The sequence below is a fragment of the Pempheris klunzingeri genome, chromosome 2 (assembly GCF_042242105.1).
Source record: "Pempheris klunzingeri isolate RE-2024b chromosome 2, fPemKlu1.hap1, whole genome shotgun sequence".
NCBI classification, from domain to species: Eukaryota; Metazoa; Chordata; class Actinopteri; order Acropomatiformes; family Pempheridae; genus Pempheris; species Pempheris klunzingeri.
This window is the reverse complement of record NC_092013.1, coordinates 13,746,192-13,763,600: the sequence shown is the minus strand read 5'-3', so window position 1 is coordinate 13,763,600 and position 17,409 is coordinate 13,746,192. Positions and strand designations below refer to the sequence as shown.

The window sequence follows — 17,409 nt, the reverse complement described above, 5'->3', positions numbered from 1 at the left end:
AAAATTTAGCACCAAGGCTTTAATTCAAACTGACTCTGCTGGGTGGATGTCACTGCCATAAGACCCCTGTGATACCAAACGTTAAGGGCCGTCCATCTCATGAAAGAAAACAGTGGTCCAACGATGACATTTCTATGGTAGCCAGACCCAGTAATCTCCACAACTGCTTCCTTATCTTAATAGTTTATGTCATTCTGTGGATTAATGATTAAACCAGTCTGTGTTTATTACAAATGTAGCATTAAGATGACCTTTACTAACCATCACCGCTTTTAATAAATGCAATTTTTGGAATAACATATTGTCCAGAGGTGGGCTTCAAAACATTGATGTTCAGCAGCAATTTGGAAAAAAACTGTATGTAGCATAAATGATAAAGGATGTATAGCAATTTCAATGTCACAACAAAACATTTTGATTTGATTTTTGATTAAGTATTTCAGTATTAAACTCTTATCACTATCATCAACAAAAGACAATTAACTCCACACCTGATCCATATGGAAATGCTGCACAGTGATGCTGAACACATGAACAGTGTTGTAGTTTGCCAAGAAGTAACTACAATAGCCTGAGTGTAATTTGTAAAAAGTTAATGCTAGGCTAATCTGTGGAGTTTGAGCGTGCATCACTGTACACACTTCACATATAACAATATGCTTGCAGCTACAAAAACACTACTGTGGTGACGCAGAACAGTCCTGCTGAACAGCACAGAACACAGTGTGCTGTGGTCTCTGTTGTTTTTATGGTCTAATTTGCTCATAATGCATTGCAATGGTTTGTGACTAATTAATCATACATAGATGGTTTAGTAGGACAGTGTAATCCGGCCACGGTGGTGAAAAGGTAAATTTCACGCTGTGCACCAATCCTTTACGTGAGTGACATTAGTATAATCAAAAGCTAAAGACTAATGAATTCCAAGCTTTTTACACTTTCTTAATGCGATTAATCTTGAACAAAGCATCATTTAGGTTGGAGATCTTCCCGGTGTCAAAAGACATTTTTTGTTTCCTCTATGTGACGCTCAGCTGAGTCGACCACATTAAAACTAGATCTGTCAGCCGTGGAAAAAAGTTCGTGTCTGTGTTTGTGCCAGGGGGTGCTGCTTCCTATAAGCTCTCTGAGGGGCCGTCTATGGTCTTCCATCATTGTAGTGTGGCGAAGCACATGGTCCAGAGGAGCACATCAATTCATCCAACATGAAATCCTACAGAACATGAAAGTCCAGGATCATAGCCAAGCTTTGAGTGATGACTGTTTCAGCATGCGTGCCAAGAGGAGGAAAAGTGAGAGACGAGAATGATGAGAGACAGAGAGACGGCGAGCCGAGGGAGGAAAAGGACAGACAGAGATGCTTTGAGTGTTAATGCCGTGCCAGTGTTGTATGCCACTCCCCCTCCGCTTCCCCGGGGACATGAATGAAGTAAATGAATGATGGACCCAACCCACACAAACGCCCCTCTTCTATTGAGACCAAGCAGTCCATTCACGGGGATGAGTGAGGCGTCAACACCAACAACAACAATAACAACAGCAACATAGGAGGCCCTTACTCCTATTTCTCATTCATACATATGTATGCAGTCACACAGACACACACATATGGCACAGATACTATGGACAACACTGCCAACATACCATTAGGGACACCTAGAGAGGGTTCCTGAGAACAGGGTTGACTAACAAAGCGCGGAGGCAAAGGGGCGTGAAGGGGGCAGGCATGGAAAAAATCTTGGCATCAGGTCAATGCAACCGCCACAATGATCAGGGATGAGAGGCCATCTCCTCCCCTCCACAATCAGCACATTATCAGGAAGCCCATCAGTGCATGAACCCAGAAAACAAGGCCTGGAAACCTCATGTCCAACCACATTCTGCCTTTCCTCCTCCACTCGGCTCTCCTCTGTTGCTCTTCCAGGACTAGATGGGTTCACGGGGTTCTCGCCCACACAGGGGAGATCTCACTCAGAGGTCTGACCTTCAAACTCGGGCATTACTTGCCTGAAGCCACAGCAGCTAATGGAACATGGGGAATACAAATCCGATTGAAGAAGGATCAATCTGACAAGAAAGGCTTTGCTATTTACCAAGCATTTACATCTCAAACCTTGAAGGTGGGCTTTGTAATGATGTTAGCATCTGACTGAGGCTCAGTTTTCACCAATTATGCATCCTGCAGAGGGAATATATGTATGTGCGTATGAAAGTAGGATAGGGCTGAAGCTAAAAGATGAAATACAGCTCTGACAGGAGCTGGAGGAGAAGGAGGAATGTTCCGGCTTTTTTAATCCAATAGCGAGACACCACTAAAGCAACCTCCCACAAGATCATGGTCGGGCTCAACCACAGGACTAATTTCTCCCATAATCACATAGACAGATACTTGGTCTTCATCCAACATATACTGTACACACAGAGAGGCTGGATAGACTATTAGTCTGAATCTCCCACACCTGAAAGATTGCTTGAGGTTATGGGTGTTTGAGGCTGCCCAGCTTCTGCCTAAAAACAACTTTGACCTTTCATTTATGAAAGGTAGCACTTCTCATAAAAAACTGGCACAGTGCAAGCTACTTTGACTGTATAAACACTCAGCAAGAAGAAATATTTGTACAATTTTGTACTTTGGCTTCACATCATTTTTTATTGTCCTTGAATAGATGTATGGTTCAAAACACACTTTGGGCTTAATTCCAACTATTCCGCACTGCCAAAATACTTACAACACTTCTTCTAAGACAATCTGTATGACAATATGCAAGTGTGAATAAAGTCAGCACTTTTCATTGACTCTAACATCAAACCAGTGCGAGGTTATTGCCGGGGCATTGGCACGGAGCTGAACAGTCCGAGCAGTCACCAGCTGAGGTAAACCATCTCAACCGACACTCATACACCGCTAATGGGAAGCAGACACACAATTTGTCCAGAGTATGCTCTTGTGCACCCACACTCCTCCTCTCCTCCTTCTCATTCTAAAATCCCTCCATCTATCCGAGCTCTGGCTGAGATAGCAAACCTGACACTGATGCCCTGCAGTCCATTAGCACTCTCAGAGCCCCGTCTGAGTCTGCTCTATTGCTCCCTTCACATTTTCCTCCACTCACCCTATCTCCCTGACAGTCCTCACTTCGACTTCTTGCTCTCCTTATCTAACTCTCTCTGTCTTTCTGTCTCTCTGTCTCATTCCCTTCCTCCTATTCTCCTAGATAATGTCTGAGCTGGAACAAGACAAGCTCCTCAAGTTCAACATGTCAGTCTCTGTCCATAGGGAGGAGAACGAGTGTGTAGTCGCTCATGTCAAATTCAGATAACATTACTGTGATGGTGCTGTAGAAAAATCCCCTTAGACACGTGATACCAACAGCAGCTCCTCAGATAACTCTCCTCCAGCTTGTCTCTTCTAAGGTAACGTCCCTCTCCTGCTTCAGACACACCTGTTATCACTGATAGGACTAAACAGCTCTCTACCACAACAGTTAATCCCTGTCCAGCAGGGCTGCAACTAATTATTTTCTCTATCCCCAATTAATCTGTTGGTTTTTCTTCTTAAATTAATCAATTAACCAGAATTATTGTGTAAATATCAGAAAATTGTGAAAAATGCTTACACTTTTCTAATGTTATAAAGCTGAGAACACAACAGATCCTCGTATTGGAGCTACAAACAGCAAATAATTGTTTTCTACGAAGGTTCATCTCAATCATGCAAGTAACACAAAGCCTGGAGAAAGTTTAACATATATCACTGGACCGAAGTTTTGATGTTTTTCGTTCATCCAAAAAGCTTTGGCAGGCAGATTCAAACAGTTGCCAGTTATTTTTCTTTTATTTGACGAATCAGTTCCAGGATTTATGGTTCAAACATTATATTGTTTCTCCATTTCCAGACGTATTGCAGATATTACAGATATTAGTTGAACTTTGCTGCCCTTGTACCTGTTTTCTGTTATTTCTTGAATATGTTCTTGTTACGTACACCGTAATATTGAAGGGATATCATGACAATATAAAGAGAATAGAATAAATTCTAGCTTGTACCTTGAACAAGACAAATTCAACTAAGACAAAACAAAAGTACCTTTGTAAGTTGATCTGAGAGCCTAATATGTGTTAAAGTGACACTGGATATAAATTTAATATGTGGCTATACATGACAATATATCCCAAGTAGCTTCCCAAACCAGTTGTTCACAATAGCAACCATATGAATGAGGTCAAACGGCACTAAAGTAACAGGATCTCAACACTGACAGACAAATGATAATGAATGATAGCTGTCTGAGTAAACAAATGGAGCTGTGCCCTTGACCCGCTGTCTCCTTAATTTCAGTCTGGGCTGCAAGCCCCCCGAGGACTCCCACACTTCAGCCACATCTGGAGAGCACGTCCAATCAGGTGGAGCCTCCACACAGAGAAACCAATTCTTCACTTATTTGCTCACTAAACTCTCCAGCCCTTCCCAACAATTTCAACAAGACCGCACCACAGCCTTATTAAAGTCTATTGTTTTAGTAAATTTATTTTCTCATTTGTCTCAACTAAGCCTCGACACTGCTTTACTTCAGGATTTCCTGAGAGCAGGCGAGACAGCAGACATCAGGGGAAATAAGCACAACGCTGTGATTACATCCCACTTCTCCTCTGTGGAGAGAATCATTTGAACCCGATTTGGTTTTTGAGGAGTGACAGGTAGACGCTGCTATGGCAACCAAACCAAAGCAGTGTCATATATAGCTCCTTACAGAAGCTCTGCAAGCATGTGAGCGCGCACACACTAACACACACACAAACAAACAAACAACACAGACATAACCACATGGACTTGACACGACTATTAAAAGACTCTGCCCCATTCCTCTCTGTCACTTTGAATCTTCAGAAAGCCACCTCTTGTAAAAGCCACAACAGTCTCGCTGTCTCACTCCGTCTCTCACCACAACAACTGTCGTCCTCTTCAGCCCCCCCCCCTCCTGCTCTTCTGCAGGTGGTGAGGTTGATCACAGCCTGCATAATAATCTGCCTCTAATAATGATTAATATCGCAGCTCAAGAATTATGGGCTCTGTAAAGTGCTCAGAGGCCCAACATAAAACAATTAAAAAGAGCACTCTAACCACTTTAACCACACAAGCCAATCCAATCAAGTTCCTCAAACATGAAAAAAAGACATCAGTCTGATGTACCACTGTGGCCTATTTTTATCCCGTCTGCCACATTTTGATCTAAAACATTGGCTGCAGCGGGGACCAAGAGACTCAAACACACACAAGGATGTACTCAAGCACGCACTGTCTATCAAACACTCACCTACACACACCCACATTTGTCACAGTGTGGCTGTCTTTCACCCCCTGCTGAGTGTTGCCCCCCTTTACACAGCAGAAGGAAAACTAAAAGGACTATTTATCATACATACAGAAGATCTCTGACAAAAAAAACAAACTAAGCATCCAGATTCACTAAGGATTTGTCCAGGATTTTAGTTTAAAGCATTCAAAAATGTACTATAAATATCACAAGAATATGAAAAATGGTTATGTCAAAAACGTCAAAGTGCTGTGTTTCAGAGATATCTATTGAAGTTAGCATGCTAACCAGCTAACCTCAGGCTGCACTGCCTGTTGAGCCTGACAATAGTGAATCACTGTAGTGTCCAGGCTGCCCTCAGTCATCAGTCATGTTGAAGGTACTGACCCCGGTTAGTCAATGAATTGCACAATTAATGAAAACGATGGCTGAAGCTCTTGGGAAATGATTATTATTATCACCATCTAAACCACCTGCTCCTGGCAAAAACACAAAGTTGACGCCGAAGAGAAGAAATTATATAATATGAAGTAAAACAAGAGTTAACATTTCAGTGGCTTTCCACCGCGGGAGACAGCTTGCGGCGAGTAAAGAGTTGAGGTTTGATGCTGAACTTGCAATGTTTCTTTTAGACTAGAACAACTAATGTTGTCTGGTTAGTGAAACTGATCTTTAGTGCAACTTGTGCACAAACTGTGCTGAAAACCATTCCAAATGGCAATGACGTATCATATTGCTGTGGCTGTTTTGTTGCTTGTATGACCTTTCTTAAAACTGAGCTAGGCAAGCTATAATGTAAACTTCAGGCTGATGCCACATGTAAAGATTAGAAGATAGCAGTGTTGTCTAGAAGGGCTCTCAGAGTATTCTTGCCCTGTTGTTTTTTTGTTTTTTGGCTTCTTCTATAACTGATGACCGTAAAGTAATATTGTATGGGCACAGTAACATTTGTGGATCGACTAAGAAAATGCTGATTGGTTTACTACATTGTAAGAACTTGGCATTACTTTTATAAGATGAGGCAAGTCTGGAAGGTTGGAAAGTCCGCTGTACAATTTTGAGGACATTGCATGATTTATTGAGTGTGTTTGTTCGCAGTAAATCATGTAATTCTTGCAGAACAGGCTGGGAGAAGGATGCCTATTAGGCCTATTTGTTTGGAGTAAGTGACCAAATCGTTCATACTGCACCTTTAAAGTGAACGTCCTGATCTTTTTCTTTTGCTAAAATAATGTTTGGTGACTAAATTAGGCAAGTCTTGGATGTGCATTAAACCCTCCATTTTCACCAAAAAAAGGCAGAGATTTCTACAATTTAGTGGGTGTTTGTGTCCTCAGTTGTGACTTTCCTGGAAGCACACACACATGAAAATACAAAGTAATCAAAACCCAGATGACAGGAGTTATAACAGACTGACTAAATATATTAAAAATGTGACAGTCTTGTAGATAGGGAGATACTTGCATCAACACTAAACCTTGTGTAATCTGTTGGCAGCTCCCTAATATTAAAATTATAGCATGTCATTTTCTTCACTACACTCTTGTGACTGAAAAAGTTTCAGCTATAGCTCTGAACCAAACTTGCTGCCAGTGTTTGTTTGGAGCTTTGCATCTCACAGAGGAAGGCGTGCTTTTTTTCTGAGGAGGCTGGATGAGCAGCTCTGCTCATCCCCTGTACAAATAATTAAATCTATGATTAAAATTCCTAATAGCTAAAGAGCGGAATAATAAATAGCAAAGTGATTACGGTTTCATTTGGATGTTGTGCATTTTTATCACCACAGGGGGCGATTCCAGCAATAATAAGCACTTACGCATGGGCTCTGCTTGCCAGCTAAAAAAATTATTCAAATCACAGCAATTTGTTTTCAGTCTGAAGCTTTTCAGTGGGGGGAAGGATGTGTACATGTGTGTATCTCTGTGACATCATTTCTTGACTGAAAAAGGCCTACACAAAGGAGACATGTTTTCAAGCATACGATCTAAGTTAGCGCTGCACCTTCTGCACATTAGCTGAAGTGGTACACAAAATCTGTCTGTGCCCTCATCTGCATGTCCACCCACTCTTCCCTTATGCATTTCTCTGTTCCCTCACCGCTGTGCCTTCCTTTCAAGGAAAGTCTGGGCACTTCAGAGACCCTGCCTCTCCCCTGTCACCTTTGGAGTATGCTAAAACAGTGCGCTCCTGCTGTGGGCGGCACACTGGGCGCTCTCCTCCCTCACCTCACACTGCCAGCCCTTTATCAACAAGCAAATAGAGAGGTAGAGTGTAGAGTAAAGGCAAAGGAGGAGGAGGACGAGGCAGAGGAGGAGAGGGAGATAAAAAGAGGAAGAAACAGACAGGAAGGACACTATATTTAGCACTGGAGCTGTCACCTTCTGTTTTTCTCTCCTGAATAATCATAGTTTGACAGCATGCATCCTGCAGAGCAGAGGTTGCTGAGATGCACTACCTCCTCCCCTTCTCCACTAGTAGCATCTCTGGGGAGAAAGTAAAGTATTGTAATAATTGCTACAGGCTTGCGTGCCAAAGCCACCACACATTGCTGTGTGGAAATATTTTTCAGTGCTCTGACATTTTCTAATGAGATAATAGGGAGGGAGGGAGTTTTGGACAACACACTGTTGCCAACAGGTATAATGTGCATGCATGTGCATAGCAATTGAGGAAACTGCATCCAAGTATGAATGAACAGCAATGTGACCAAAAGACATTTTCAAAGAATTCTGCCATCTATAATTTCTCAGCACTGGAATGCAGGACAGAGACAGTGAAAGGCTGTGACAAACTTGCTACCCTCGTGTACCAATGATGATTATCTGCTGGGAAAGAAGTAAACAAGCTCAACTGGTAGGTAGAAGAGCACAGAGGATGTGAATTAGATGATACTGCATGTGAGTGGTTCAGATGGTGCACAGTGGACTTTTGGTGGTTCAAAAAAGCTAATTTGGCTTTGGTGAAAACTAGCAAAAACAGTGTTGCTGTTTTTTTTTTCTCAGAAATAAACACATCACTCATTATTTAGTTTAGAGGGAAGGTCATTTATATCCTCGAGCTTTAACCTGTTTCAGTTGTTTTTCAGTTGTTGATCCTCTCTTGCCTTAAAAAAATCCTTCCTCTCTAAGATCAATCAATTCCATTCTCAATACTATTTGATCTCCATGGCGCAAAGAAATCAAAAAAGTATGAACATATCCATCCTCCATCAATTCTCACCTCTGCTTGTTTGAGGTGGCTTTGACTTTCATTGATGTTGCGGGTTTTTAAGGGTGCTTAAACTTAAAAACAGATACACAAAGCAACTGAAAACCCTGTACACTTAGTCTGTGACGTATGCATAAAATATTATTTAATGCACGGTTGTTTCAGGCCAAGGCCACTGTGTATGTCCTAATTTTAAAGACATCAGACCACACACAGGTGGCAGTAATGCACGTTAATCACTGTAGCAGCACAAGGAGATAAACAACCAACCCAATTGTTTCTTAGGGAGTGTCATAATGTGTCCTCTGTGGAAAAATCATGTTGGTGACAAATCCTGATTTAAACCATTAGGTGTTCAATCAATCTAAAAGCTTCACAGCCTCACACTATATATGGCAATTATCATCATGTACTATAACCTATTGCAAATGATCACATTATGGCAATCTGCTACATGCCCTTTACTGTGCAATGCATGTCTCATTATCTTTAACATCTTTGACGATGCATGTAATATAATGTAGTCTGATCGTACAGCTAATTAATGACATTACTTAATTAAAGAGCAGGAGGGTTTCTGGGTTATGAGAACAACACACTCGCACACTGAATGCATTTTCCATCTCCCTGGTGATAAGCCAATCACAGTAGCTGGTTAAATCCAGCTTGTTCATTTCCACAAAAAGACAAGCGAGGCAGCTACATGATGTGTGGCTAAATTAGTTATGGCTACCTTGTTTGCTTTGTTACATCTGTGGGATAGTTGAAAGGAAGCACCTTGTCTGTCAGGTTTGTCCAGACTTCACTGGCCACACTGATCCCTCCAGGGGAGCCAGGGGTCATGTGCTGGCAGACAGGTTAACTGTGGATACGCTTTCAGCACCTCATTGATTGCTGAGACTTGATTGCAGCAAGGCTTGGCTGAGGCACTTTGCTCTCTGTCTGTAGTGTTACAGTCAGAGTAGAATTAATGTAAGTAGCGAGCAGGCTGGGCAAGGTGCAAAGAGGTACACTTTGCTTTGGTATCCATCTAACAATCTGGAAAAAGGTGTAATATCTCATGACAAGACAAGAATGATTATGACTATAATATATTCTCTTCACTGGAGAAGTCAAAAGCATAGGCGCAGGACCACCTACATGGAGGAATGTCACACTGATATGACTTGAGCAAGACAAAGGGCTCTTCTCATGTACTATATATACACAGAAATCTGCCTATAGAACATAATCTGTGGAGGATGAGGTCCATTGTTGTAGAGTTAGAAATAGAACAAGCAGTAAAGTTCAAACTCAGTACCAGCACCTAATTATTCAAAGAATAAAGAGGTGGAGGACATCTTGCCAATTCTGATCTTAATCCTGAAAACTGTCATGAGAGATGAGCCGATAGTGAAGTCTTTGTTCAGGCGTGATAATCATCGACCCATTACGTGGGACAAAAAGAGTGTCGGGGAAAGTGCAAAGGCTGGAGTAACTTTAAGATTGTCCCTGAGAATTAGTCCAATTACAGGGCTGCCTGCCTTTGTCTGGCTTTCCTCCCAGAGCTAACCTTGCACCCAGGTGTTCCACTGAAGACTCTAGAGGCCAAAGAAAAACAAAGTTAAACACTTTCAAATGTGCCTGAGGATTAGCATAACAAGCTATTATTTGTTAATATGGTGCCATTCTCCCACAGTTTGAGGGCAGTTAACCTCGGGTGTGACTGGCTTCTGTTTGAAGGGTCACAACCTCGCAGAGCCCCACACACTAAAATAGCACGTGATTATAGACCTTGTTTAAAAGTAAATATAGGAGTTCTCAGCAGCTGATCTGAGCCAGTCTCATCCAGTCACTTATCAGAGAGAATACAACACATAACTGCATAAATGGGACCTTTTGTTTAAGCAACATCATTTAAAAAGGCTATTTCTATAAGCTTGACTACACACTTTTGAATGAATGTAGGCTACTGCTGGAAAAAAGTCTAGGATACGTCATGCTGTGGGTGTGTTCATTTCTGCTTTTTTTGGTAAACTACACAATGCTTCGGTGACACAGTACATCGCAGCCTTGTGTTTTGTGAGCATGTGTGTGTATGTGTGCTACTTTTCAACTCTTTTGAAGTCTGGGTTGATGATCTACCGCTCCGAGCTTTGAATGGACATTCCTTTGGTCTTAGCCTCTGTTTGCTCTCTTGGTCCTTATCACAGTTAATAAGTCAGCCTGCACCAACACACTCAGTAGCTACTTCAGGGACCTCAACAGACAAAATTATCAGCTTAAGTTGTTTACATTGCAAACCTTAGTTTAGGATGAAAATACATGCACGTGCACAATGTCACTTGCGTACTTCAGTTCACTCACTGAAGATGAGAAAATGATTAGACAATTCACATTAATAAAAATATGCACAAAAATTGAAAAGATTGACAGGTTAGTGTAAGAAAGTGCGAGCCAGATACCAACATGTAGGATTTTCTTAAACTCTGTGCCAGAAATTAAATCCTTATGTCACTGTGACTTCACATGTGATCTGATTTGTTCAGGCTTTTACGCATGAAAATCCTTTAGCTTTTAGTTACGGAGTTTCAGGAAAACTGGCATACAGTATCAATATCTCATAGTACAAAATGTACATGTAAAAAGTAGAGATTAATAAGTGGCAGAGGAAAGGAATTTCAAGTGTTTATAGCAGTTTGTTGCACTGAGATGCTGCACTGATGCTGTATATATGTTATACAAGATGTCATTTGACTTTAGAGAAATATATATGTGTGTATGTGTATTATGTAAATAACTTACATATGTTTATAACTTTGCTTTGGTAGAGGGCAAATATTTGAAAAGCAAAGACAAAATGTTGGTTCTCTTGTCTCGAAGTCTTGGAATTCAGCCAAAAGCAGCAAAATCGTCTCTACCCTCTTTACAGAATGCAAATAATCAGTGGGGACGTGACACTGCGTAACCTTTATGGATAAACATGTGAGGCTCAAGCACAGACAAGCAAATTCAACAATGCAATAAAATAACACTGATTCTATTAGCTGCTACAGTAGGCAGCCTACAGTTGTAGCTTAACTCCTTGTTTTGTTTTATCGCCACAGTTGAAATGCTTATTAAAAATTGATCTAGATTATGTTATCAGAAGGCACTTATTACAACAAATGTGTATGCCAGCACTAAACAGATATGAAACCTAAGCCAATTATTTGGTTAAGTACACTGGCACATAAAAAAAATAATAAAAGCATATTACAGAGCTATTCCCGGCAGTACGCTGCTAAACCAATACAATTAGGGAATGCGCAGCTTAGGTGCATTTGTAGTCTCCAGCTATCTGAAGTTGCTCTGTGAGGCATAAAGTAACCTCCAAAACTAATTAAAAACAAAAAGGAACTCAATTAAAAGAAGCAGAAAATAAATGAACTCTTGTCTACCAAGTAAATGTGTGGCCGTTGGAGTGTGAAATCCAACTCGATTAGAGAGAAAAAGATGGGTTTTAAAGGATGCGAAGAGAGAAAACAAACAGGTAAGCAAAATATCTGAGCCAGAGGGAGAAACTGAGGAAGGGCAAATCTTCTTGGACAGAGCTCTTCAGTTTAAAGTTGTAATCAGATAAGCAAAAGACCACGACATGAAGAAAAAGCAAACAAATTAAAGCAAATAAGTTATTTCAAGGACTGACTTGATATGGAGTTATTCTAACAAATGCAGACACTTGACAGATCATACATGTCATAAAATTAATTTATCATTTGCGATTTTCAATCCTGTGATTTGCAAAGAAACCTCCAGTTCCCATTCAGTGTTCCTAACTCGACACGGAGCTGATGTGGTCACCTCGTGACAAGACGGCGATCTGAACTCATCATCAGATGCTTATTAAAGTCTTCTTCAGAGGCAGGTACCATAAACCTCAAGAGCTTTACATGGACATGACTGCTACGCCGGCAATGGAATGACAAAGCACCGGAGACTGCACCGCTGAGACCTATTTTAACAGGACAGTTCAACACACACAGGGTCTCATGTGGCACTAGCAAACATTCATAACATGCTGGATCTGCGCCCTGAGTGTGTGCCCAGCCAAGTGTTAAATCTGACTTGATTTCAGAAGGGAACCGAGGTCACACAAAGGCCTGTTTGGGGAACTAATAGCAGCCATTAAATGAAGACATATTCTCTGGTCCTGAATAGTCAGGACAATCAGCAGCACATCTCCTCGTCCCCCTCACCACGCCCCTCTCACGCCGACACACAATCAAACTCTCTACTAAGCAGTGAAGGAATAAATGCCAGGCCTGCCAAGCCTTGAATTCAGCTAGTGCCAATAGTTTCACTCATTCCAGTTATTGAACAAACCCAACATATAAAAGGCTGATGACTATTACACCGGCGGTCACATCCACATGTCGGTAGAGAAGCACAGAACTGCACAAACTGGGTCACAGAGACAGCAGTAACTTGAGTGCCTTACCTTTGAAGGACAGAAAGATCCTGGGAGCAGAGAGGGGCTCGTTGGAGGGGTGCAGCGCCCCGGATGATAGGGCCAGCAGGGCCAGTAGCCAGCAGAGTTTGTCCCACAACATTGTCCTACTGTTTGTTAACAGAGGAGAGGGAGAGTCCAGGAGCTGAGGGACAGAGAGGGATGAACGTCAGACAATAAACCTGCACCTCCACCTCACAAACCAACAGCAGCAATCATCAGTTTGCTTTCTAACCATTAGTGATACACTGGTAGTGAAGTCAAGAGAGAAAAGCAGGGATGGAGACACAAAGCTAGAAAGTGGATCTGTTTTTATGTAGCCTTCTAGATCTACTATGCACAGCATATTGGTTAGATATCTTATGGGGGGGAATAAAATACTTGTAATCCTAAAAAGGTAATTTAACCAGAGGCACAAAGCCTGAAGGTTGTGGGAGTCTGGAAAGAAAATGTGCTGGTTCAGAACTGAGCTGTCATCACTGCCACTGGATTTTCTGATGGATCTCTCAGTGTGATTGCGCATTTCCCAACCACCCACACTTCTTTTCAATTCTTGCCTGTATCTGCTTCTGCTGCAATAAGGGCAACAGTCTGAATGAGACGGAGACTCCTTCCAGCTGGGAGAGCCAGAAGGAGCCACCCCTGCTGCCGATCCTCACTTTTCTTGCATACTGACACATGTTTTGCGAATACCTGATGAAAACCTATTATTAGACTACTATAGAGCAAGAGCTGGATTTCTCCAGAAGTCCACACTCGGTAAGCCTTACGCGCTCTGGCACCGATGCTCACAGATTATAAACACAAAGCGCATCAACGCGCAGTTATCCGCCACAAAGGGAGCTGAAGTTAATAATATCCCCATAAAAGGATCTGAAGACTCGCCAAGTTATCAGCGAGCGGACGAGGTGGCCCAACTGTGCGAAATGCTGCACGAAGAGAAGAAAAAAAAAAACTTGTAGAAAGACAATTTTAGCGAGGCTGTTTTAATTATCCACGCACGGCTCTGATCTACCCGTAAACGTGGATCAGAGTCTGAGGTCAAACTGTCAGTCAGGGTTTAAGATCAAGTTCCACATTGAGCCCCGAAGGCAGGACTCCAAAGCAGGACGTTAACCAAAATAAAGCGTGACTGGGCTTTGAGTTATGGGGACATGAACATGACCCACGTGTCGTTTATAAGAGCATCTGTGATTTTTAAATTGTGAAAAGCAGCACTGAGGGCTGGTTACATACATGCAGTCGCTGTGAACAGTAGATTTAGAAGATACAGCATCACATGCAAAAATAACTTTCACTGCCTCAAAACTCACGCTGTTCACCAACACACACACACACACACACACACACACACACACACACACACACACACACACACACACACACACTGCTGTTGGCTCTGGCAGTATTTGAAATTTTGTATTTGAGACTATTGCTCATTTAAAGCTACCTCCCACGCGCCAGAGAAGATTCACCAACATGTATAATTATTTGCTTAAATTAAACTATTACATACTCAGGACAAAACTGTCAGGACATTGAAAAATACATTTCACATATTAGAGCCTTCCTGTGTTGCACATGCATCAGTCTTTTTTGCTCGGCTCCACCAAAACGTGGCTCCCTACTGTTTTATGAGCTCACCAGTCTCAGTTCAAATAATTAATCTGACCTTTCAGCGTGACAAAACTGCACTTGCATTGTGACCTACCTTCTAGGCAGTGAATATTGTGACAGAGCAGGTCAACATTTAAAACCATCCACCCAGATCCTTTGAGCGCCTCTGTCCGCACGCAGGAGTATCAGTGTATCCGCCGCAGATCCTGCACGATTATCCCAGAGCCAAACAAAGCTTGGATCTAAATTAACTTGACGCGGCCGCCTCAACTTGAAGTGATCTCTAAATCGCATTAACAGATTCTGTATTTTCCACTGAAGGAGGTTAGAAACAAAGAGTTGTTTCCTGGAGATGAGCGGCGGAGCGGGGCTTCAGCCATGCGCGGCGGCGCTCAAGTGTTTAGTGCGGGGAAGCAGCTTCTGCAGGTGGATAGACGGAGGTCTCCCGGCAGTGGACACACCCCTGGGGGAGGGAACCTACCTTAGCATCCCTGCGTTCTGTCCCGCCCCAAAATTTAGCACAAAACAAGTGTGCTCTGCATCTTCTTATACTCCAGAGGTGCTAGAAAGGGGAACTCACTTGAAATGATGAAGAACAAACTCGGATAAAGAGACATTTGGAAAGGTTGTCCCAAAAAAAAAAAAAAAAAATCCTGCTACAATAAGAACATAAATATGTACTCACCTGGACAAATGAAACATTTACATCTGATTGTAATGACTTTAAAAGCATTTGGCAACATTTGTGCATGCACCTTCAGGGTTTGATCTCGTCCACGTTTAACACATCTCCCATATATTCAGACTTGGAATCAAGTTTGTGTTTTTTTTCCTATAAAGTATGGGAACACAGTTGCATTAAGGTTTCTTTTGCGGATATAATATGTAATCTGTTTTCCTGAAGCAATTTGCTTCCATTGCTGTTAACATTTATCCTTGTCACCAAAAAGTAGTCGTATTAAGATAAAGATTAAGATAAAGATGGATTAAGATAAAACACGCAAAGGCATTTAAGACATTTTTCATGTTTTCGTTGAGCTCTAAAACAGTGAAATGTTTCCAGTTCAAATATCCCCCAAAATGATGTTATTGCAGAGTAAACAAAAGAAAATACACACACTGGGACACATGGGGACTTGTGTTAATGTGATACAGGCTTTATTTTCTGCGAGAGAGAGGCACTAGTTTTTCCTAAATTCACAACCATGGACTGTGTGCCCAAACTGCATGCAACATTAACGTCTCAAACACTGAAGCTATTCTTTTGAATGTCCAGAAGAAGTTTTTTTTTTTTTTTAACATGGCTTGCTAGAGTATCAAAATAGGACTGAGGTCATTTCGCAACTTGATTAGCCTGTGACTGCCAGCTACTGATTTTTCTTTTCTGACTGGAGCCAACATCAAGTTGTGCTGAGAAGCTTTCAGATGGCAGGTCTGAGCCAAACAATTGTTCAGTATCTGCTGGTACTGGCAGTCTCACAGTATGGAGCAGCATTTGCCTTTTGAATGAAGTCTGAATCACTTACTATATTTTGACTCAAGCGAAGGTGACAGAGAACCAAGCCGACGAGAAGAACAATTTTTATTTGATGCTAACAGCTGCTGCTCTCTCGTAACAAGAATGTGGCCACACATTCACATAAGAAACAGTTGAAAAGTGGCCAAATGCAGACAAGGTAGATTTCCTCCGACACCTCAACGACCTGACGGAGGATCACTGGCTCTCGCCTCCGATAGGCATCAGATATTCATGGGCAAATGGAGCCTTAAATCTTTTAATCTCACTCGATCCCTCCCCTGATCACAGTGGCTTATTTTGCTTCTTATCCAGTCAACGCACAATGCAGCTGACGCCCAGTGTGCATGCTTATTACTCCATAAATGATAAATACAGTAGCTTCGGTTTCGTGCAGTCTTGGGGATGTTACTACTGCAGAAATGTATAAAACCAGAGAGGAATTTGCAGGATGGTTTATTGCTTCCTTTGTGTTGTACACTTTACAGGAAGATAATGTTACAGTGACAAACCATAAAATCTCCACCACAGCAAAATGTACTGGATTATCAATATCACTGAAACTTCCCTGATTTTGGTGATGCATGCCTTTCAGTATTTGTATGTTTTTACGTGTCATTTATTTTGTCAGTTATGTACATATTTTCCATCTTATTCTAACCTTTGTGTTGATGGGAATAAATTGGATTCATAACGGAAAAATGCTAAACACCTTTATGCTAGATGTCAACAAAAAGATATTGAATCTCTGGTCGTGACTTTGAGTTTTCTGCCCTTTGAAAGATGTCTTGGAAAGTCAATTTTTACATTAGTCTATGCAAAAGAGGCTTCACAGTGTGACTCCAGGCTTTGATTCACAGAGCAGAGAAAGAAAGAGAGCTCAGCATCAGCATTTGCCATTAAAAGTGTTAAATTTCCCCTGATGCCAGCAAAGAGCTCTGGGAAACAATTACTCCCCACACTTATGAGCTCATGCACACAAGGCAGAAAATATTGATATGTTTCAGTCCGTCTGAATCTTGGGCGATCTTGAAAAATCATCAGACTCTTTTTCTCACACACAAACACAAAGAGGCTCAACATATGCAGGTGGGTGTTCATGTTTGAAGGGTGGTCAGAGCACCAGACTGCACAGAGCCAAATAAAAAACAACTTTCATAAATATCTGGAACTCAACTCCCAGTCCCTCAGGACTCACTGATAATAAAGTGAAAACAGTCACGCAGACAATAAAATCTCTCTCCTCAAACTTCAGATATCAGCAGTTCAAACACCCTCCAATCAAA

General features: G+C 41.7%; 1 protein-coding gene across 1 annotated transcript in view; it reads right to left on the bottom strand.

Moving 5' to 3' along the window:
- Positions 1-13,093, bottom strand: part of sema3fa (sema domain, immunoglobulin domain (Ig), short basic domain, secreted, (semaphorin) 3Fa) — a 47,782-nt gene extending 34,689 nt beyond the window's left edge. The window contains exon 1 of the mRNA XM_070837700.1: positions 12,982-13,093. Within this exon, the coding sequence (XP_070693801.1) occupies positions 12,982-13,093 (112 nt within the window). The remainder of the gene's footprint in view (positions 1-12,981) is intronic.
- Between the last annotated feature and the right edge of the window lie 4,316 nt (positions 13,094-17,409).